This window comes from Papio anubis, chromosome 1 (assembly GCF_008728515.1).
Source record: "Papio anubis isolate 15944 chromosome 1, Panubis1.0, whole genome shotgun sequence".
In the NCBI taxonomy this organism is placed as follows: domain Eukaryota; kingdom Metazoa; phylum Chordata; class Mammalia; order Primates; family Cercopithecidae; genus Papio; species Papio anubis.
The window spans coordinates 7,817,953-7,841,631 of NC_044976.1; the positions used below are offsets into that span (position 1 = coordinate 7,817,953).

The following is a 23,679-nucleotide window of genomic DNA, read 5'->3' on the forward strand; positions in this document are numbered from 1 at the left end:
CCGCCTTGGCTTCCCAAAGTGCTGGGATTATAGGCGTGAGCCACAGTGTCGGCCATCACTTTTCTTATTAAAATAGCCAAGGCTGGGTGCACTGGCTCACACCTGTAATTCCAGCACTTTGGGAGGCCAAGGCAGGGGAATTGCTTGAGCCCAAGAGTTCTAAATCAGCCTGGGCAACGTAGCAAGATCCTGTGACTAAAAAAAAAAATTAGCCAGAGTGGTGGTGCACACCTATAGTTCCAGCTTCTGAGGAGGCTAAGGTGGGAGGATGGCTTGAGGCCAGGAGGTTGAGGCTGCAGTGAGTCCTGATCATGCTGCTGCACTCCAGTCTGAGTAACAAAACAAACAAAAACAGCCAAAAGACTTTGTGCAAAGGTAGCAGTTAAGTTATCCTGAAGTTGAGTTTATTTTTTATTCACTCAGCAACCGTTGATGGATCACCACTGTGTGGCAGGGGTTCAGGCAAGGTCCTGCCCTTACAGGACTCAGGTGGGCAGGACTTCACAGCCCACAGGGTGTGGCAAGCCCTCCTTTGTTTCAGCTGGATTTTTATGTGTTTGATTTTCTTTTTTTGTTTTTTGAGACGGAGTTTTGCTCTTTTGCCCAGGCTGGAGTGAAGTGGTGTGATCTTGGCTCACTGCAACCTCTGTCCCCTGGGTTTGAATGATTCTCCTGCCTCAGCCACCCGAGAAGCCGGGATTACAGGCACCTGCCACCATGGCCAGCTAATTTTTGTATTTTTAGTAGAGACGGGGTTTCGCCATGTTGGCCAAGCTGGTCTCAAACTCCTGACCTCAAGTGTTCTACCCGCCTCAGCCTCCCAAAGTGCTGGGATTATAGGCATGAGCCCCTGCGCCTGGACTATGTTAGATTTTCTGAGTTCCCTCTTTTGCCAGAATCCATCCATAGGATGACTACATGTTAACAGTGGTTGCCTGGGACAAGGGGCACGAGCTCACTCTCCCCGCAAAGCCCCCAGACACCCCAGGAGAACCCTATGTCCTCATGTGACCCCTTCAGATTCTGCCAGCTTGTCTGCCTGGAGGGAGGGTGTGGTTGGGAAATGGCCTGAAACTGCCACCTTCCAGAATCCCACTCTTGCTCTTTCCATTCTTTGGGAAGTTTCTGCTCTTGATTCATGGGATTTGCAGCCCAAGTGGAGGGAGATAGAGGTCCAAGTTGCTTGTGTGGAACAGTCTCAGGCCTCAGATGGAGCACCTTCCTTTCTCTTCCTTCTTCCCTGGAAATCTTAAGCATCCAAATTTCTATGAACTGCCCTTGACGCATCCTACCTTGCTCTTACAGATTCACGTTGTTCACTACAATTCTAAATACAAGAGCTATGAGACAGCCCAAGATGCGCCGGATGGTTTGGCTGTACTGGCAGCCTTCGTTGAGGTAAGCAGAAACTACCCACGTGTGTCTGCAAAATGTAGTTGAACAGTCTTCTTCATTATCACTCTCCATCTTTTCCTGAGCTCACAGTTCTTGGAAACATTGACTGGATGGAAGATCACTGTGCTTCTGTGCTGTCAATCTCCAGACCTTAGTTACCATGGACAAGCTGACTTACAAGAGCTGGAATCCCAGAGGGGTTGCGTAGACACAAATTGTTCGAAGGGCAAGGGGAAACTCTGCAACCCAATCAGACAAAGGCAACACCTCTGCATTTCCTTTATTTATTTATTTTTTTTTGAGAAAAAGTTTCACTCTTGTCGCCCAGGTTGGAGTGCAGTGGCACGATCTCAGCTTACTGCAACCTCCGCCTCCCAGGTTTCAAACGATTCTCCTGCCTCAGCCTCTCAAGTAGCTGGGATTACAGGTGCCTGCCACCACGCTTAGCTAATTTTTGTATTTTTAGTAGAGATGAGTTTCACTATATCGGCTAGGCTGGTCACGAACTCCTGACCTCAGGTGATCCGCCCACCTCGGCCTCCCAAAGTGCTGGGATTACAAGTGTGAGCTACCACACCCGGTCAACACCTGCATTTCTAAGAAAATCTAGACGGTGGGGCTGGGCGCGGTGGCTTATATCTGTAATCCTAGCACTTTGGGAAGCCAAAGTGGGTGGATCACTTGAGCTCAGAAGTTCAAGACCAGGCTGACCAACATGGCAAGACCCCATCTCTACTAAAAATACAAAAATTAGCTGGGCATGATGGCGGGCACCTGTAACTCCAGCTACTTGGGAGGCTGAGGCAGGAGAATCACTTGAACCTAGGAGGCGGAGGTTGCAGTGAGCCAAGATCACGTTATTGCATTCCAGCCTGGGCAATAAAGCTAGACTTTGTCTCAAAAAAAAAAAAAAAAAAAAAAGCTGGGCACGGTGGCTCACGCCTGTAATCCCAGCACTTTGGGAGGCCAAGGCAGGAGAATAACTTGAACCCAGGAGGTAGAGGTTGCAGTGAGCTGAGACTGCCATTGCACTGCAGCCTGGGCAACGAGAGTGAAACCAAAACCAAAACAGAACAAAAATGCCAGGCATGGTGGCCTATGCCTGTAATCCTGGCACTTTGGGAAGCTGAGGCAGGCGGATCACCTGAGGTCAGGAGTTTGAGACCAGCCTGACCAACATGGAAAAACCCCGTCTCTACTAAAAATGCAAAATTATCAGGGCGTGGTGGCACATGCCTGTAATCCCAGCTACTGCGGGGACTGAGGCATGAGAACCACTCAAACCCAAGAGGCAGAGGCTACAGTGAGCCAAGATAATGCCACTACACTCCAGCCTGGATGACAAAGCGAGACTCCATCTTAAAAACAAAACAAAACAAAACAAAAGTTGGGCATGCAAAGAAATAGGAAAATGTAATCCATATTTAGGAGGAAAAAAATAACTCAAATCAATCAACAGAAACTGACCTGAGTGGACCCAGAGCGATTAGGCAGACAGGACTTTAAAACAACTATCAATGCTGTGGCTAAGTGAAAAAAAAAAAAAAAAAAGGCTGGGCGCGGTGGCTCACGCCTGTAATCCCAGCACTTTGGGAGGCTGAGGCTGGCGGATCACAAGGTCAGGAGATCGAGACCATCCTGGCTAACACAGTGAAACCCTGTCTCCACTAAAAATACAAAAAAAAATTAGCCGGGCGAGGTGGCAGGCGCCTGTAGTCCCAGCTACTCGGGAGGCTGAGGCAGGAGAATGGCGGGAATCCGGGAGGCGGAGCTTGCAGTGAGCTGAGATTGTGCCGGTGCACTCCAGCCTGCGCGACAGAGCGAGATTCTGTCTCAAAAAAAAACAAAAAAAACAAAAAAAACCACCAACTATCATAAATGTTTGAAGAATGAAAGGAAACTATGTTCAAAGAATTGAAGGAAAATATGATGACAATGACTCAAAAAGGGAATCTCAATAGAGAAATAGAAACTTTAAAGATGCACCAAATGGAAAGTCTAGAGTTGAAAAGTATAATAAACAAAATGAAAAAAATCACTAGATGGGCCCAAAGCAGATGTAAGGCAGCAGAAGAAAAAAAGAATCAGTTCATTTGAAGATGGAGCAATGAAATTATCCAATTTGAAAAACAGAGAAAAAAGACAGAAGAAAACCGAACAGCCTTGTAGACTCACGGGGACAACATCAAGTATAGCATCACACACACATACACACACACACACACATATATATATACACACACATATATATACACACACACACACACACACACACATATATATATATATATAAAAATGGGAGTCCCAGAAGGAGAGGAGAGAGAGAAAGTGGAAGTAAAAAACCAAACAAAACAATGGCCAGAAAGCCTCAAATCTGAGGAAAAACATAAATTTACCAATCCAAGAAACTAAAAAAACCCCAAGTCTGATAAATAAACCCCAAGTCTAGATACATCAAAAATTAAACTGCTGAAAGCAGCAAGATAAAAGGGATTTATTATATGTAGGGAAATGACCGTCCAATTAATGGCTGACTTTTCAAGTCATCAGAACATGGTGGAATGACTGTCAATCAACAATTCTATATCCAATCAACCACCCTTCAACAATGAAGGTGAAACAAAGACATTCCCAGATATACAAGAACCAGTATAATTGCTAGCAGGCCTGTCTTACAAGTCATATATAAGGATGCTCTTCTGGCTGAAAGAAAATGATACCAGACAGTAACTCCGATCCACAGAAAGAAGTGAAGAGTACTGGAAATGGAGAACAGAGAAGACTACACACATATATTTTTTGTGTTTTCTTCTTTTAATTTCTTTTTAAAAACCATCAAGATTATTTAAAGCAATGACTATACCACTATATATACCACTGGCTTATAATATATGTAGATGTAATGCATATGACAAAAATAGAAGAAAGGACGAGGAAGAAATAGAGCTCTTTTGAAGCAAAGTTGCTATATTTTACTGAAATTAAATTAATATTAACCTGACATAGATTGTGATTGAGTTGTATATGGTAATCACTTGAGCAACCACTAAGAAAATAACTAAAAATGATTAAATGGTACATGAAAAGTATTTGCTTAACACAAAAGAAGGCAGTAAAGGTGGACCAATGCAACAATAAAGGCACGAGACATCTAGAAAACAAATAGCAAATGCAGTCAGAAAGCCAAGAAAGCCAAATTTATGCACAGTGAAAGAGATCAACCACTTGACTGAAAAGAACCATTGAAAATAGACCTTTTTCACCCAAAGCAACTTTTCTGACTTTTAAAGCCAATACTCATTCTGAAAGAGTGATCTGGTGTTGGGGGAATTGTAGTCATTCTGCCTTGGACATCTGGCTCTCCGTTGGAAGTCCTGAGGATGAAGAAGGGAGCTCGTGAGATCAAGCCCTCCTCATCACAAAGAATCTGACTGTGGCTGACACTGCCCAAAACAAGCACACAGGCTGGGTGTGGTGGCTCACACCTGTAATCCCAGCACTTTGGGAGGCCGAGGTGGGCAGATCACGAGGTCAGGAGTTCGAGACCAGCCTGGCCAACATGGTGAAACCCCGTCTCTACTAAAAATACAAAAAAATTAGCCAGGCGTGGTGGTGAGCACCTGTAACCCCAGCTACTCAGGAGGGTGAGGCAGGAGAATAGCTTGAACCCGGAAGGCGGAGGTTGCAGTGAGCTGAGATCACCCTACTGCACTCCAGCCTGGGCAAGAGAGAAAGACTCCCTCTCAAAAAACAAACAAACAAACAAACAAAAAACCTACAAACAAACGAACAAAAACAAGCGCGCAGGGGACTTTTTTGGAGTAAGTATTGGCCATTTCTGAGGGCATCACCAAAGACTGAGAAACTTCTTTGCCTGGAAGCTGCCAAAATACTTAAGATAGTGCCTTTCTGGAGGGACTCCTGAACCTGTGTGGTTGGTAGCAAAGAACAGTCAGACTGTCTCTGCCAAAACACAACAGGGCACAGGCTGCCTCTCCTTACTCTCTAGGCTCGGCCCAATCAGCTAGAAAGCTGAGTGGCTGGATGAGTAGAGATGGTGCTGGGGCCTCTTCTTCACTTATGCTCAGTGCTTTGCGTTTCGTTGCAGGTGAAGGATTACCCTGAAAACACTTACTACAGCAGCTTCATTTCTCATCTGGCCAACATCAAGTACCCAGGTAAGGGAAGCCAACTGTGGCTGCAGGAGGGAAAGGGAATGAGTGTGAGTGTGAGAGTGAGGTGTGCCCAGGGGGCAGGGGATTGATGCTGGTGGGGAGGGTGGCCAGTGGGCCCTGCCAAGGGAGTCCACCCCTCCCTGTGCCAGATTACTTGTTCCAGTGATTTCTGCTGTTGGCTTAGGCAGCAAACCTCTCTGAGAAGGCTGTGCATAAATTCGATGTGTCACTTCCTATGATTGGAACTTCTGGCTGGAGTTGCACTAAGTGGGGATATCCTCGCTTCGATGACTGTCACCTCAGCTGGCAGTGACAGTCCTGGCGGCTAGAGAGATGTCCGCCTGGCTCCAGGCTGAGATGAATGTCAAGAGGGAGGCCCTCGTCATCCCGCTTGGACATACAGACACTCGGGGTGTTCTTCCGTCCCCTCTGCCTCCAGAAGGCAGCATTCTTGTAAGAGCCATCTCCCGCCCAGGGTCAACCCTTGACTTTGAGCTATAACCACATCAGCTCTGCATTCTCGACTTCATGTGTCCCATTCCGCCCGCACCTCCCAGCCTCCCAGTCCTCTGACTTCAGCACCCAGCCCCTCCTGCAACTCACCTGACCCGAGTCCTCCAAACCTGGGGCTTCCACATTCTCGCTCCTAGTGACGCCTGTGTTCTTTCATCTGTCTCCCAGCTGAGATTCTACCCCAACACTCTGAAGTCTCCCTCAATACTCCCATGCAAACACCCTCTACGCCCTCACTCCTCTACCCCTCCACAGACTCACTGGCAAAGCTCCAGACCAACTCAGAGCTGGCAGCCAAAGAGCTGGATGCAGTTGGACAGGAATCCATAGACATCTAACTGGTATTATTATCGCTATTATTTTTGAGACATGGTCTCGCTCTGTCGTGCAGGCTGGGGTGCAGTGGTGCGATCGTGACACAGTGCAGCCTCAACCTCTGGGGCTCAGTTGATCCTCCCACCTCAGCCTCCTGAGTAGCGGGGACGACAGGTGCACTACCATGCTTGGCTGGTTTTTTGTATTTTTAGTAGAGACAGGGTCTCACCATGTTCTCAGGCTGGTCTTCAACTCCTAGGCTCAAGTGATCCACCCGCCTCAACTTCCCAGAGTTTTGGGATTATAGGCATGAGCCACTGCACCTGGTCAACTGGTATTATTTTTTTATTTATAGCTACAAATATGAACAGTGCCCAGAAATCCTAAAGTACCACCGTGGGCATTTTCTTTCTGACCTCCCAAATTCTTGTCACACGCTTTCTCCTCTCTCCTGAAGCCCCTGTGCCCGGGCTCCAGCAACTCCCCTGGAGCTGATGCTCCCACGCTCACTCCATTGAGAAGGCAGAAGCCACAGGCCAGAAACACTCCACTCCTTAACCCACGTGCATCTGGACCAAATTCCACGTCCCCTCTTCAGCTGCAATGGATGACAAATCCCTGCTCTTGTCAACACCACCCCTCCCATGTGGTCCCCAACCCCACTCCTCTTCCACGCTCAGGGCCTCCTTTCCTGCCATTCTCTGTCCTCTCTTCTGCATCACTGATTTCTCTTTTTCTTTTTTGAGATGGAGTCTTGCTCTGTCACCAGGCTGGAGTGCAGTGGCACGATCTCAGCTCACTGCAACCTCCACCTCCCGGGTTCAAGTGATTCCCCTGCCTCAGTCTCCTGAGTAGCTGGGATTACAGGCACACACTACCACGCCTGGCTAATTTTTTGTATTTTAGTAGAGACAGGGTTTCACCATGTTGGCCAGGATGATCTTGATCTCCTGACCTCGTGATCTGCCCACCTCAGCCTCCCAAAGTACTGGGATTACAGGCGCGAGCCACCGCGCCCGGCCTGCATCACTGATGTCTTACTCTTTATTAAAGCCTACTGTTCAGCACACACATCTGCCCTAATTCCTCCCACCTCCAAACACAAGCAAACAAACGTATCTCCTGACCTTACCATTCCCCAGGTGCCCCCCAGTTCTCCGGCTCCCCTTGAAAAGGTCATAGAATAGTCCTGTTCTCCTGTCTCACCCACCCCACCCTGAGCTGTCCCTGCTCCACCGAGCCGGAGTGATGGGCAGATCTATGGGCCACTCTTCTTCTCTTGTCTTAGTTTACCTTCAAAGGGTGGTCCGGCACGCCCCAGCTCCGCCCCTCACTCTCTGGCTCCTGCTCTAAATGTTGGATGGAGTCAGGCTCTGTCTCATCTCAGTGACTCCATGCAGTCCCACAGCCTGAATTAAAACTCACCACTTAAGGCCGGGAGCGGTGGCTCACACCTCCCAGCACTTTGGGAGGCTGAGGCGGGTCCATCACCTGAGGTCAGGAGTTTGAGACCAGTCTGGCCAACATGGTGAAACCCCGTCTCTACTAAAAATACAAAAATTAGCCAGGCGTGGTGGCAGGTGCCTGTAATCCCCGCTACTCGGGAGGCTGAGGCAGGAGAATCGCTCGAACCCGGGAGGTGGAGTTTGCAGCAAGCTGAGATTGTGCCATTGCACTCCAGCCTGGGTGACAGAGTGAGACAACATCTCAAACAACAACAACAACAACAACAACAACAAATTTACAACTTAAACCATTTTAAATGTCCAGTTCAGTAGCATTAAGTACATTCACATTGTGGTGCAACCATCACACCCCTCCATTGCCGGAACTTTTTTCGTCTTCCTAAACTGAAACTCTGTACCCGTTCAACAGTAACTCCCCATCTCCCCTTCCAGCTTCTGGTAACCACAGTTTCTGTCTCTAAGAATTTGACTATTCTAGGTACCTCATATAAGTAGAATCATACAGTATTTGTCTTTTTTTTTTTTTTTTTTTTTGGTCTGGATTATTTCACTTAGCATAATGTCTTTTAGGTTTGCCCACATTATAGCATGTTATCAGAATTTCATTCCTTTTTAAGGCTGAAGTGGCCAGGCGAGGTGGCTCACACCTGTAATCCCAGTGCTTTGGGAGGCAAAGACTGGCAGAGCACTTGAGGTCAGGAGTTTGAGACCAGCCTGGCCAACATGGTGAAACCCCATCTCTACTAAAAATACAAAAATTAGCCGGGTGTTAATGGCAGGTGTCTGTAATCCCAGCTACTCAGGAGGCTGAGGCAGGAGAATCGCTTGAACTCGGAGGGCGGAGGTTGCAGTGAGCTGAGATTGTGCCACTGCACTCCAGTCTGGGGGACAGAGCGAGACTCTGCCTCAAAAAAAAAAAAAAAAGGCTGAAGGGAGTATGATGTTTTATTCATCCATTTATCTACCGGTGAGCATTTGGGTGGCTTCCACCTTTTAGCTATTGTGAAGTGACGCTGCAATGAATATGAATATGAGTGTACAAGTATCTCTTTGAGTTCCTGCTTTCATTTCTTTTGGGTAGATAGGAGTGGAATTGCTGAGTCATGTGGGAACCTATGTTTTTTAAATTTTGTTTTGTTTTGTTTTGTTTTTTGAGACAGAGTCTCTCTGAGGTGGGAATGCAATGGCTCGATCTCAGTTCACTGCAACCTCCGCCTCCCAAGTTCAAGCACTCCTCCTGCCTCAGCCTCCCGAGTAGCTGGGATTACAGGCATGTGCCACCATGCTCAGCTAATTTTTGTATTTTTAGTAGAGATGGGATTTCACCATGTTGGCCAGGATGTTCTCTAACTCCTGACCTCAAGTGATCCGCCCACCTTGGCCTCCCAGAGTGCTGGGATTACAGGTGTGAGCTACCACACCTGGCCGTATGTTTATTTTTTGAGGAACCATTATACTATTTTCTATAGCGGCTGCATCATGATTCTGGAATTCTTGGCTTTCACTTAAATACGTTAGAGTTACAAAAATAAATCTCTACCACAGAGTCCTTTTGGAGGTTATGTCTTGAAATCTTCCAATAATGATAAAACTTAGAACTCTTTTGCCTACTCATGGCACCCTGAGACATTGTGGCCTTGGTTGAACAGGCCTATCTACGTATGCCTCAAAACTATATTCTCTGCCTTTAAGAAGCGCAAAAGCGCTCAGGGAAAGTGAAACAAAACCCAGCTCAATCCTGTGTTGCCTCGAGAGTCTCGTGCTGAGCTCAGGGGCTCAGCGTCGTTGACGTGAATGGAACAAGGGCCACTCTAGAGCAGGAGCAGATGTGGCTCCTGTAGGAGCTTTGCAGGTCCTGGTGGGAGTGGCCCCTCCCTACGCCCCACGTGTGGCTGGGCTTGGTTCCCAGCGGGCGTGGCAGGAGGCGCTCAGGACCAAATGCCTACACCTGGACCCTGGCTTGGTTCTGATTCTGCATTTATTATTTTTTAAAAAAAAATTTTTTTTTAACTTATTGTAGAGACGGGGCCTCCCTGTGTTGCCCAGGCTGGTCTTGAACTCTTGGCCCCAAGCAATCCTCCCCGCCTTGGCCTCCCAGAGTGTTGAGATTCCAGGCGTGAGCCACTGCGCCCGGCCTGATTCTGCATTTACAACTGCTGTCTACCCACTTCTCAATGAGCCCAAACCAAGGCATTTTGGTCTTTCTTCGAGGGCACTTACCCAGAAGTCTCCAGGGGCCAGATTTCTTTCTTTCATTGATCATAAAATGTGTCCTCTGCCTAGCCATGATAATGGTGACCACAGCAGTTACACTTAGGAGTCCTTCCCTATGTAGTGGTTCAATGCCAGCTGCTTTCCAGACGTTACCTCCTTACCCTCACAGCAATCCTGCTGACTATTCCACAGATGAGAAAACGGCCGCAGAGCGAGCACGCAGCCAAGAGCACTCAGCCAGGAGGAGGTGTCTGAGTGCGTCTATCCCCAAAGTCTCTCCCCTCAATCCCTTCCAGGGAGAAGTAAACTGGGAAATTGTTTCCTAATCATCAGCTTCTATATTCTGCTGAACTCGAGAGATTGGAACCTGGCGAGGCCTGGGCCTGAGCTGTCCTCCTGAGGGGCAGCGGTGGTCCCTGACATTCTGTTACCTTCTGTCTTCTTGGTCAGGACAAACAACAACCCTGACTGGCCTTGACATTCGGGACATGCTGCCCAAGAACCTCCAGCACTACTACAGCTACCACGGCTCACTCACCACGCCTCCCTGTACCGAGAACGTCCACTGGTTTGTGCTGGCGGATTTTGTCAAGCTCTCCAGGACACAGGTAACGTATGGCATCGCTGTGCCGAAGCCTTCCCATTTGACTGCCTGGTTAACAAGGGTGCTCCCCAGCATCTCAACGAACGTCAACAACTGGGGGGTCCTACGGTGTTTTCTGTGTGCAGGGCTACTGTGCCTCATCTATCCAACCTTTGTTTTTTTTTTTTTGGAGACAGAGTCTCACTTTGTCACCCGGGCTGGAGTGCCGTGGCACAGTCTTGGCTCACTGCAATCTCCGCCTCCCAGGTTCAAGCAATTCTCCTGCCTCAGACTCCCAAGTAGCTGGGACTACAGGCATGCACCACCACGCCCGGCTAGTTTTTGTTTTTAGTAGGGACAGAGTTTTACCATGTTGCCCAGGCAGGTCTCAAACTCCTGGGTTCAAGCAATCTGCCTGTCTTAGCCTCCCAGAGTGCTGGGATTACAGGTGTGAGCCACTGCGCTTGGCCATCTCCTTTTCTTTTTTTTTTTTTTTTTTTTTTTTGAGACGGAGTCTCGCTCTGTCGCCCGAGCTGGAGTGCAGTGGCCGGACCTCAGCTCACTGCAAGCTCCGCCTCCCGGGTTTACGCCATTCTCCTGCCTCAGCCTCCCGAGTAGCTGGGACTACAGGCGCCCGCCACCTCGCCCGGCTAGTTTTTTTTTTCTTTTTTTGTATTTTTTAGTAGAGACGGGGTTTCACCGTGTTAGCCAGGATGGTCTCGATCTCCTGACCTCGTGATCCGCCCGTCTCGGCCTCCCAAAGTGCTGGGATTACAGGCTTGAGCCACCGCGCCCGGCCTCCTTTTCTTAAACTTTTCATTTTCTTAGAGAAAGGTGGAAGAGACCCCTGCTCAAGGACACCCACACCCCACAATGTTGCCAATCAGGCTGGAAGTGCCCCCAGACACCTGACAAAAGCAAATGGTAAATTATCTCTGGAAAAAATGAGCTTAAATCCAGACCTAGAAGAATTTTCACAAAGAAAGTTACCTGAAATTAGCTCAATTAAGAAAAAAAATACAAAACATATGAGAAAAAAAGACATTATAAATGAGAACCAGCAGAATCAGACCTACAAAGATTTCACTTAGTGGAATTATCAGACAATTAATAGGACATAAGAATGTTTAATATGTATAAATAAATAAGAGGTTTAAATATGAGCAAAGAACAAAAAAGTCTAAAAATGGACATCCAGACTTGGTACAAAAACACAAATAGAATTTCTAGAAATGGAAAATCAGTATCAAAAATTAATAATCCAGGTCACTCGCGGTGGCTCATGCCTATAATCCCAGCACTTTGGGAGGCTAAAGTAGGTGGATCACCTGAGGTCAGGAGTTTGAGATCAGCCTGGCCAACATGGTGGAACCCCATCTCTACTAAAAGTACAAAAAATTATCCAGTCGTGATGGTGGGCGCCTGTAATCCCAGCTACTCGGGAGGTGGAAGACTCACTTGAACCCAGGAGTTGGAGTTTGCAGTGAGCCGAGATCGCACCACTGCACTCCAGCCTGGGCAACAGAGCAAAACCCTGTCTCAAAACAAAAACAAAAACAAAAACAAAACAACAAAAAATTGGCCAGGCATGGTGGCTCAACGCCTGTAATCCCAGCACTTGGGGAGGCCAAAGCGGGCTGATCATGAGGTCAGGGGTTCTAGACCAGCCTGGCCAACATGGTGAAACCCTGTCTCTACTAAAGATACAAAAAATCAGCTGGGCGCAGTGGCGCGAGCCTATAATCCCAGCTACTCAGGAGGCTGAGGCAGGAGAATCGCTTGAACCCAGGAGGCAGAGGTTGCAGTGAGCTGAGATCACACCATTGCACTCCAGCCTGGGTGAGAGGGCGAGACTCCATCTCAAAAAAACAAAAATACAAAAACAAAAAATAACCCAATGAATGGGTTTGATAGCATGTTAGATACAGTTTGAGAGAATTAGTAAATTGGAGACGGCCAATAACACCATCTAGAATGCAGCACAGAGAGAAAGAGAAGGAACTATGAAAAGAAGTGAAGAGACATAGTGTACTGGAAAGGTCTAGTAAATGTCTAATCGAAATCCTAGAAGGAGAAGAGAGGCAGAATAGGGAAGAGTCGTGATTTGACAAAATATGGACTGACAATTTTCAGGAAGAGATACCAAGTCATATATTCAAGAATGCCAACTAGTTTCTCTCTCTCTCTCTAGGTGTGTATATATATATGTGTGTGTTTGTGTACACAACACCCTGCACTAAACACATCACAGTGAAATCATCGAAGACAAAGAAATAATTTAAAAATTAGCCAGAAAGAAAAGACAGATTATCATGAAAAGAGTCTTATTCAAGACAGAGTTGATTCAACATAGCGACAGTGAAAGTCAGAAGGGAGTGGAAACATAATTTCAAAGTGCTGAGGGAAAAAAATAGCCAATATAGAATTGTATGTGCAGCAAAAGTGCCTTTCAAGAATATAGACAAAATACAGACATTTTCAGGCCAGGTGAGGTGGCTCACACCTGTAATTCCAGCACGACGGGAGACTGAGGAGGGTGAATGACCTGAGGAGTTTGAGACCAGCCTGGCCAACATGGTGAAACCCCATCTCTACTAAAAATATAAAAATTATCTGGATGTGGTGGTGGGTGCCTGTAGTCCCAGCTAGTCAGGAGGCTGAGGCAGGAGAGAATAACGTGAACCCGGGAGGTGGAGGTTGTAGCGAGTTGAGATTGTGTCACTGCACTCCAGCCTGGCGACAGAGCGAGACTCCATCTCAAAAACAAACAAACAAACAAACAAAAAAACCCTGATATTTTCAGAAAAACAAAAATTGAGTTTGCCACTTGATGTATTTCTGCTTACTTCTTTCTCTCCTTTCTACTATTGGACAAATACTCATATAAAAAGCTGAAAAGAGAGATTCTGTTGGAAGAATGCACGGATAGATTAGTTCTGGAATAACGCCTGATACACAGCACCCAGAACCTCCCCTGGACTTGAGATCTTCTTACAGTTGCTTCATCAGGGTTATATAAATCCGAGTTCTAGCCCAGTTGTTAATTCTTTTTCCTTTTTTTTTGAGACAGAGTTCCGCTCTGTCTCCCAGGCTGGAGCGCGGTTGTGTGATATTGGCTCACTGCAGCCTCTGCCTCTCAGGTTCAAGTGATTCTCCTGCCTCAGCCTCCTGAGTAGCTGGGATTACAGGTGCACATGACCATGATCAGCTAATTTTGGTATTTTTAGTAGAGAAGGGGTTTCACCATGTTGGCCAGGCTGGTCTCTAACTCCTGAGCTCAAGTGATCCACCCACCCTGGCCTCCCAAAGTATTGCTTTTTTTTTTTTTTTGAGACAGAGTCTTGCTGTATCGCCCAGGCTGGAGTGCAGTGGTGCAATCTTGGCTCACTGCAAGCTCCGCCTCCCAGGTTCACACCATTCTCCTGCCTCAGCCTCGCCAGCAGCTGGGACTACAGGTGCCCGCCACCACGCCTGGCTAATTTTTTTTTATTATTAGTAGAAACGGGGTTTCACCATGTTAGCCAGGATGGTCTCCATCTCCTGACCTCGTGATCCGCCCGTCTCGGCCTCCCAAAATGCTAGGATTACAGGTGTGAGCCACCTCGCCCGGCCAATTGTTATTTCTTTTAAACTACCCAGTGCCTCTTCCCCTCCATCATGCACTCATGTTGCCCCCAGGTTTGGAAGCTGGAGAATTCCTTACTGGATCACCACAACAAGACCATCCAAAACGATTACCGCAGGACCCAGCCCCTGAACCACAGAGTAGTGGAATCCAGCTTCCCGAATCAGGGTGAGTGAGACTCATTCTGGATCATGTTCTGCAGTTTAACTCCTGTTTTGCTCCTTCCTCTAGGTGGACCCATCTCTTCTGGCAATGGTAAGGGAAGGAGAGTCATTTCAGTAGCGGGAGGCTCAGGTGGGCCAGGCTGCACGGGGCTTGGGCAGAGGGTGATCACTTTCTCCCAGTCCAGGCAGGGATGCCAGTGAGTAGAACACAAGAGACGATCAGGAGAGACAGCTACGTGATTTATTACCTACATAGTCTTGGCTAGAGACAGCAGGAGAAGCAAAAAGACCACAACATCTGGAAGCTCTCATAAGAGTGTAGGTTCAAGTTAACCTTTTTTTTTTTTTTTTTGAGACAGAGTCCCGCTCCGTCACCCAGGCCGGTGTGCAGGGGTACAATCTCGTCTCACTACAACCTCCGCCCCCTGGGTTCAAGTGATTCTCCTGCCTCAGCCTCCCCAGTAGCTGGGATTACAAGCACCTGCCACCACACCCAGCTTTTTTTTTTTTTTTTTTTTTTTTTTTTAACAGAAATGGGGTTTTTCCATGTTGGCCAGGCCAGTCTCAAACTCCTGATCTCAAGGGATGTGCCCACCTCGGCCTCCCAAAGTCCTGGGATTACAGGCGTGAGCCACTGCACCTGGCCAAGTTAACCTTATTAACCCCACTGAGATTATTTCCTGCACAGCTTGATCGTAGTCTGTGTTATGAACCCACCCCCAATGCCTCCTATACGTTCTCTCAAGGTGGAGTTAACTAGACCACATATTGTTCACGGCATCTGCCTGGGGCGCAGGCCCCAGACCCCAGCGTGCTGGAAGTAGGTGCAGGCAGGCCAGCCTCTGCTGCATCCTGCAATTCCTTGGATCAGGCTCCAACTGTGTCCTTGGCTCACCTCGTCTCTGTGTTGGCAAGAATGTAAATATTTCACAGCCTCCTCATCTTTATTTTGTCTGCTTTCTGTAAAGTTGTGATGAATGCATTGTCTTTACAGCCCATTCTGTTAACCATTCCTGATACTTTTATATTTTCCAATACAGTAGAATCAGTATCCTAACAATATGGTTTACTCAATATTATCCCACTTTTTTTTTTTTTTCTTTTTTGAGACAAGGTCTCACTCTGTTACCCAGGCTGATGCTTAGTGGCACAATCACAGCTCACTGCAGCCTCAACTGTCTAGGCTCAAGCGATCCTCCCACCTCTGCCTCCCCAGTAGTGGAGACTGCAGGCACACACCACCACAGCCAGCTAATTTTTTTTGAATTTTTTGTAGAGATGAAATCTATGTTGCTCAGCCTGGTCTCAAACCCCTGGCCTCAAGCAATCCTCCCCACTCAGCCTCCCAAAGTGCTGGGATTATAGGCACGAGCCACCTCATTTGGCTTATCCCACCTTTATATGTACCTTTTAAAACTTAAATTTCCGCCAGGCATGGTGGCTCACGCTTGTAATCCCAGCACTTTGGGAGGCCAAGACAGGTGGATCACGAGGTCAGGAGATCGAGACCATCCTGGCTAACATGGTGAAACCCCGTCTCTACTAAATATGTTAGCCGGGCAAGGTGGCGGGCACCTGTAGTCCCAGCTACTCGGGAGGCTGAGGCAGGAGAATGGCGTGAACCCAGGAGGCGGAGCTGCAGTGAGCTGAGATGGCGCCACTGCACTCCAGCCTGGGCGACAAAGCAAGACTCCGTCTCAAAAAAAAAAAAAACTTAAATTTCCACCCCCTACCCCAATAAGGCTTATTTGTGATTTTCTCCCCACCTTTCCTTCCTGGTTCACTTATTGAATTAACAGGGGATATAGGTGTTTTCTATATTGTTTCCTCCAACACAATTCAATCCTCCAATACAATTCACTCCTCCAATACAATACTAGCAGAGGAAAAAAACTGACGTCAGCTATAGTGATCATTTCTCCATACTGTACTATATACAACATTAACAGCAAGAATTCTTTTTTCCAAAGGCAATGTCGTCTTTAACAGGTCCAACTGCAAGCAGGCTGACCAAAGGGAGCTTAGACTCATGCATCTGTCTCCTAATTCTTTTGGAGTCTCTCACTCTGTCGCCCAGGCTGGAGTGCAGTGGCACAATCTCATGGGCTCACTGTAACCTCCGCCTCCCGGATTCAAGCGATTCTCCTGCCTCAGCCTCCTGAGTAGCTGGAATTATAGGCATGCCCCCCTACACCAGGCTAATTTTTGTATTTTTAGTAGAGATGGGATTTCACCATGTTGGTTGGCTGGTCTTGAACTCCTGACCTCAGGTGATCTGCCTGCCCTGCCTCCCAAAGTGCTGGGATTACAGGTGTGAGTCACTGTGCCTGGCCTGTCTTCTTGTTCTAAATGTTGCCACGTTTCCCCTGGTCTTTCCAGCTGCAAAACTAATGGTATTACACTATTCTGTAGCAGATACGGCACCAACAGACTGCGTTGATAGCTTTCAATATGTCCGGACAGTCATGAAATGCTTTCTCCATTAGAGGGTCAGCTACAAAAACAAGACGATCTCCTCACGAGGGGGCTCTAGCAATTTAGTTACTAGGTACCAGCCCCAGACTGAGGTACTCCATGTGGTGATTTGTCTGTAGGTCCACTGAGAATCGCTGTTCAGGATTTATTACTTCAACTCCCAGTTCAGCATCAGAGGGCTTCCTTACCCCCAGGGAACCTGAATTGTGGCCTCCCTTTGCTCATTATAGAACAGAGAACTGGGTATCATCTTGGCCCACCTTCCCTCAGGAATCACCAGACTTCCCAAAAATACGATGCGGGTATGGTAACTGGCCGTCCCCCTTCTCTGTTTTTGTGAGGACTGTACAAGGTTTAACCATTTCCAACTAACTGTTCTTTTCACAGATTATACTCTAGGCTCCGAATTCCAGTTTTACCTACGTAAGATTGAGGAAATTCTTGAGTACTTAAGAAGAGCATTGAACTGAGGAAAGCTAAGAGGAATATTCAGTATTAACTAGCTTGAAGTCTGACCTAACCAGAAGAGGCGCCTGTCCCCTGCAGCCACACCCTGCCCTGTCTAAGAAACCATGTGTGTCTGGAACAGGCTGCTCCCCCTGGGGCAGCTGTTGAGCTTCTGATTAAAAGAGGGGAAACTGTCATCCTGGACAGGAAGTGAGATGCTATCATCCTGGACAGGAAGTGAGATGCTATCATCCTAGACAGGAAGTGAGGTGGCTTCAGTTCACGAGAAGGGATCTGAGTTAGACATCACCAGTGGAAATTGATTGGAATAGAAAGTTAAAGGAAATAGAACCCTAACTATTCTCCTATCAAATCATATATGTTGACCTGTCTAAATTATAAACCAGCCTGACCTTTCCTTTAGCATTAGATGTAATAAAATAATTTTGGAAATTTGTCATTAAAAAATTTCTATTATTTTGTATCACTTCAAATATCCCTTCTTTTGTCCTGCCCACTTCCCACTGCCCCCCTTCTCCCCCCTACTCCCTCCCCACTTCCCCCCCTCCAACACCACACACAGGTGAAGGCATAGAGATCAAGGTGGGAGGGATTAATAAAGATTAATAAATTAATAAGATTAATAAAAAGGAGAGAGGTGTTTTTTGTTGCTGTTGCTTATTTTTTTGAGATGGAGTCTCACTCTGTTGCCAGACTGGAGTGCAGTGGCACTATTTCGGCTCACTGCAACCTCCACCTCCTGGGTTCAAGCAATTCTCCCGTCTCAGCCTCCCCGAGTAGCTAGGACTACAGGTGCGCACCACCACGCCCAGCTAATTTTTTGTATTTTTAGTAGAGATGGGGTTTCACCATGTTGCCCAGGATGGTCTTGATCTCTTGATCTTGTGATCTGCCCACCTCAGCCTCCCAAAGTGCTGGGATTACAGGCGTGAGCCACTGCGCCCAGCCTTTTTTTTTCTCCTTTGAGACAGAGTCTCGCTTTGTTGCCCAGGCTGGAATCCAGTGGTACAATCTTACTGCAACCTCTGCCTCCTGGGTTCAAGCAATTCTCCTGCCTTAGCCTCCTGAGTAGTTGGGATTACAGGCGCGCACCACCACGTCCAGCTAATTTTTGTATTTTTAGTAGAGATGGGGTTTCACCATGTTGGCCAGGCTGGTCTCAAACTCCTGGTCTCAGGCGATCCTCCCACCTTGGCCTCCCAAAGTGTTGGGATTACAGGCATGAGCTACTGCCCCTGGTCTAGGAAGAGATTCTTACATTGAGAATTTATCAGTGGGGGGTTTGGAGCAGGGGGTGTTAGTCAAAGAGAAACAGGAGATGAGAAAGAAGAAGGGCTCCCAGGACAGAAGGAAGGAAGAGAGGGGACCTCACTGCAAACCACCTTCTTGGTCACATAGTGCCTGGGCGTTGTTACCAGACCCAGGTTCAGGCATCCCATTAGTTATGTGGGATGATAACATGACCCCACAGGGCTCATAGGGCTGTGACTTCATTAAATAACACTGAGAGTGACCAATATTTTTTATTTTTAGTTTTAGTTTTTTGAGACAGGGTCTAGCTTTGTTGCCCAGGCTGGAGTGCAGTAGTGATCCTAGCTTCATGGTAGTCTCAGCCTCCTGGGCTCAAGCAATCTTCCTACCTTGGTCTACCAAGGTGCTGGAATTATAGGCGTGAGCCACCACACCTGGCTGCTACTATTTTTCTTGGTCACTTATGCATTCCCTTCATCGATGCCCCTTCCTTACCCACGCCCTAGCTTTCTCCTCGCCTCTGACTGAGACCGCTCTGGCTCTTCTGAATTCCTGCTGCTCTTGTTACCACCTTTATTTTTCCATGTCATTATTTATGATATCCTAAGCACTTCCACCACATATGACTGCCCTCAGCCCCAGTGGCCACCCTCAGTGAACTTGCATTATCCCCAGTTTACAGAAAGCAAACCAAGATGTCGACTTGCCCGAGATCTCCTAGGTGGCAGATGAAAAGCCAGGACTTCAACTCAGGTCTCTTGTATCCACATTCTTTTAACTATAGGAAGCCTCCCTTTCATTTTCTCAACAAGCTTTCTTGTGCACCTGCTCTGAGCCCGACATAGCACTAACTGCTGGGGGTTCCAGAGATGGGTGAGGACAGCTCCCACACTCCTACAGCTCGAGTCTGGTGAGCAGGACAGACACTGAAATAAGCAATCATCGTATCTCTGTACGGTGGAGGGAACGTCTACGTTTAAAATCCAGGTGCTTGGCCTAGGTTTTGAAGGCTGAAAAAGAGTTCACCTGGGGAACCAAGTCAGAGAGGGGCGGGGTTATTGTAACCCGAGAGCGTAGCATGTGCTGATGGAAAGACACCCAGGGAAGTGGAAGCGATTGGGCATGGTCAGAGGACCAAGTTCAAGGATGCTGGCACGGAAAGCGGGGGTGTGGCCAGGGGAGGTCAGGCCATCACTAGTATCTTCTGTGCCACTGAAGGGTTTTGGATTTTACCCTGTGGGTGATGGCAGAGACTGCAGGGTTTCTGCAGGGGAATGACGTGGCGAGATTCATTCTTTCCACCAGATAATGCATGTCTATAATGAATGAGAGATGCAAGAGTGGACTGTACAGCCAAAGAGCTTACTTATATTCCTGTGGGGAGGGAGACAAGGAAATGAAGATGAACATGGGATTACACTCACCTGCGCTCAGGGATCCAGCCCTCCCATCCCTGAAAGTCTATCCTTAAGAGAGAATTGTGGCCGGGTGTGGTGACTCACGCCTATAATCCCAGCACTTTGGGAGGCCGAGGCAGGTGGATCATGAGATCAGGAGATTGAGGCCATCCTGGCCAACATGGTGAAACCCTGTCTCTACTAAAAATACAAAAAAATTAGCCGGGCATGGTGGCAGACACCTGTAATCCCAGCTACTTGGGAGGCTGAGGCAGGAGAATCGCTTGAACCCGGGAGGCAGAGGTTGCAGTGAGCCAAGATCGTGCCACTGTACTCCAGCCTGGCGACAGAGCGAGACTCCCAATCCAAAAAAAAAAAAAAAAAAAGAAAGAGACTTGCAAAAAAGCCATTCATGCTGACCTTATTTACAGGAAAATACAGGAAACACCACAAATGTCCATCAGTTGGGGATTGGTTGACTAAACCAGGGCTATTCACACAGCAGAGAACTGCATAGGGAATAATCTCTAGGCTACATTTTTTTTTTTTTTTGAGATGGATTCTCATTCTGTCACCGAGGCTGGAGTGCAGTGGCGCGATCTCAGCTCACTGCAACCTCTGCCTCCCAGGCTCAAGTGATTCTTCTGTCTCAGCCTCCTGAGTAGCTGGGATTACAGGTGCATGCCACCAACGTCCTGGCTAATTTTTGTAATTTTAGTAGAGACGGGGTTTTGCCATGTTGGCCATACTGGTCTCAAACTCCTGACCTCACATGATCTGCACACTTTGACCTCCCAAAGTGCTGGGATTACAGGCATGAGCCACTGCGCTTGGACTGTAGGCTACATTTTTAAGCCTGCAAAAAGCAGTTTTACAGATGGCACAAGAAGAGTTAGAAATATGAAAATAGTTAAGTATTTATGTTTTCAAGCACAAACAAGGGAGAAAGAAATAAAAAATAACTTAAAATGGTTCCTAAAAAGAGAAGGCAGGAGAAGGGTGCTGAGGGTGGGGTGGGAAGGTAGAGTTTTCTGGATGTACCCTGTTTGGTAGTTTTGACTTTGGAACATTAGGCTTTATGTAATTGCAAAGCAAAATTAAGCAAGTAAGGAAAAAAGCATTCCTGAAACATGAAACACGAGTTATGTTTCAACATAAAAATATAGCGGAACAACTGAACAATTGTACTTAGGGCTGGTGACAGAAACACTGAAGGATTTTTTCATGTTATTTTAGACACAGTAGTTTTCATCTACCTACCTGGTGCAGTGTATCTTAAGGACAAGAAGAAGTACCAAGGAATCTTAAACAGTACTTAGGAATCCTCTTAATAATTATATTGGTATTGTTACTTTGAAATTGTGTGTGTGTGCAGTTACTATCCTCTACTACTATATGTGCACAAACAATGATGTTAATGTCCTTACTAACAAGATTTTCAGCATAAAAAACAGAGATCCAAATTTAAAAATCAGGCTGGGCTTCATGGCTGACACCTTTAATCCCAGCACTTTGGGAGGCTGAGGTGGGAGGATCGCTGGAGTCCAGGACTTTGAGACCAGCTTGGGTAATACCATGAGACCTCATCTCTACAAAAAATAAAAATTTAGCCAGGCATAGTGGTCCATGCCTGTGGTCCCAGCTCCTCAGGAGGCTGAGGTGGGAGGATTGCTTGAGCTGGGGAGGTGAAGGCTGCTGTGAGCCGGGGAGGTGAAGGCTGCCGTGAGCCGGGGAGGTGAAGGCTGCCGTGAGCCATGGTTATATCACTGCCCTCCAGCCTGGATGACAAAACAAGACCCTGTCTCAAAAAAGAAAAAAAAAAAAATTGACAAAGCTAGATAAAAAACCCTGTAATCATAAATTTAGGAATATCAGTATAAATATATAAAGTCTTTTTTTTTTTTTTTTTTTTTTTTTTTTAGGGACAGAACCTCGTTATGTTGCCCAGGCTGGAGTGCAGTGGCTATTCACAGGCATGGTGCCGTTACTGATCAGCACAGGAGTTTTGACCTGATCCATTTCTGACCTGGGCTGGTTCACCCCTCCTTAGACAACCTGGTTGTCCCCTGCTCCAGGGAGGTCACCATATTGGTGCCAGACTTAGTGTGGACACCCCATTGGCACAGTGCACTGCAGCCCAGAACTCCTGGGCTCAAGCTGTCCTGCCTCAGCCTTCCAACTACCTGGGACTACAGGCATGCACCACCGCACTTGGCAATAAATTCTTTTTTTCTTTCTAAAAAGCATGTATTTCCTAGGTCTGTTCACTGAAATGTCCTACCAACAAAAACAACCTACAAGCAATGAACACCTTATAACCAGATAACAGTTCCCTTTTTTTTTTTTTTTTTTTTTTTGAGACAGAGTCTTGCTCTGTTGCCCAGGCTGGAGCGCAGTGGCACGATCTCAGCTCACTACAATCTCCACCTCTCGGATTCAAGTGATTTCTCCTGCCTCACCCTTCCAAGTAGCTGCAGTCACAGGCGTGCGCCACCAAACCCGGCTCATTTTTGTATTTTTAGTGGAGACGGGGTTTCGCCATGTTGGTAAGGCTGGTCTTGAACTCCTGACCTCAAATCATCCACCTGCCTCGGCCTCCCAAAGTGCTGGGATTGCAGGCATGAGCCACTGTGCCTGGCCCAGATAGTGGCTTCTAAATACCATTTTTCACTATGAGGAATCAGGGAACCTTGGAGAAATGACTGATTCCAGACGTGGAACAAGAATATAGAAGATGGGCTGGGCACAGCGGCTCACTCCTGTAATCCCAGCACCGTGAGGATCATTTAAGACTGGGAGTTTGAGATCAGCCTTTGCAATGGAGCAAGACTCCTGTCTCAAAAACAAAACAAAACAAAAAAACCTATTTAGAAAGAACCTGGGATATCTTTTTAGGCCGGAAAACAAGAAATCTAAGTACTGGATTTATGTCAAAAAAACACTGGGGCCATCTTGAAGGGGCTCCTGGGTCAACTTAAGCATCCAAAAGAACAATATCGTAAAAAGAATAATAACTGCAATGGATTCGAAATTGAAACACTAAATATATAGAAATATATGAGTTCATCATGGTCCTAAAAATAAGCGAAAGAAAATGCACTGGTCAACTTTGGAGGTTGCTAGGGAAACCATTTATTTTTCTGTAAATTGGCAAATGAAGGAATGGGTCAAGTATATGTCCTGCCTTCCCTGTGCACACTGTAGCTGAGAGAGCTCATGGTTGGTTGCATCAGTTTCCTGTGGCTGCTGTAACAAATGACCACAAACTGCATGGTTTAAAATATCAGAAATTTATTTATTTTCTCACGGTTCTGGACACCAGAAATTTGAAATCAGGGTGCTGGCAGGACCAAGCTGCCCTCAAAGATGCTGGGGGGCTTCCCTTGTCTCTTCCAGCTTCTAGTGGTCACGGGCATTCCTTGGCTTGTGGCTGCATCACTCCAGTCTCTGCTGCCATCCTCACATGGTCTTCCCCCTTTTCTCTGTGCCTTTGTCCATCTGCTTTCCTCTTATAAGGTCATTTGTCATTGGACTTAGGGTCCTTTTGGATAATCCAGAACTCAAAATTCTTTACTTGATTACATCTCCAAAGATCTTTTTCTTTGTTTTTTCCTTCCTTCCTTCCTTCCTTCTTTCCT

At 47.0% G+C, this 23,679-nt stretch overlaps 1 protein-coding gene across 8 annotated transcripts in view; it reads left to right on the forward strand.

The window, feature by feature from the left end:
- Positions 1-22,335, forward strand: part of CA6 (carbonic anhydrase 6) — a 43,147-nt gene extending 20,812 nt beyond the window's left edge. For 6 of the 8 annotated variants that reach the window (XM_031664212.1, XM_031664216.1, XM_031664213.1 and 3 more), the window contains 5 exons: positions 1,306-1,398; positions 5,504-5,573; positions 10,529-10,686; positions 14,340-14,454; positions 21,964-22,335. In XM_031664212.1, the coding sequence (XP_031520072.1) occupies positions 1,306-1,398; positions 5,504-5,573; positions 10,529-10,686; positions 14,340-14,454; positions 21,964-22,055 (528 nt within the window). In that variant the 3' untranslated portion in view covers positions 22,056-22,335. Of the gene's footprint in view, positions 1-1,305; positions 1,399-5,503; positions 5,574-10,528; positions 10,687-14,339; positions 14,455-17,312; positions 17,841-21,963 lie in introns of those variants that run through there. The other 2 variants (XM_031664210.1, XM_031664218.1) reach the window with 2 other exon arrangements.
- Positions 22,336-23,679: the final 1,344 nt, after the last annotated feature.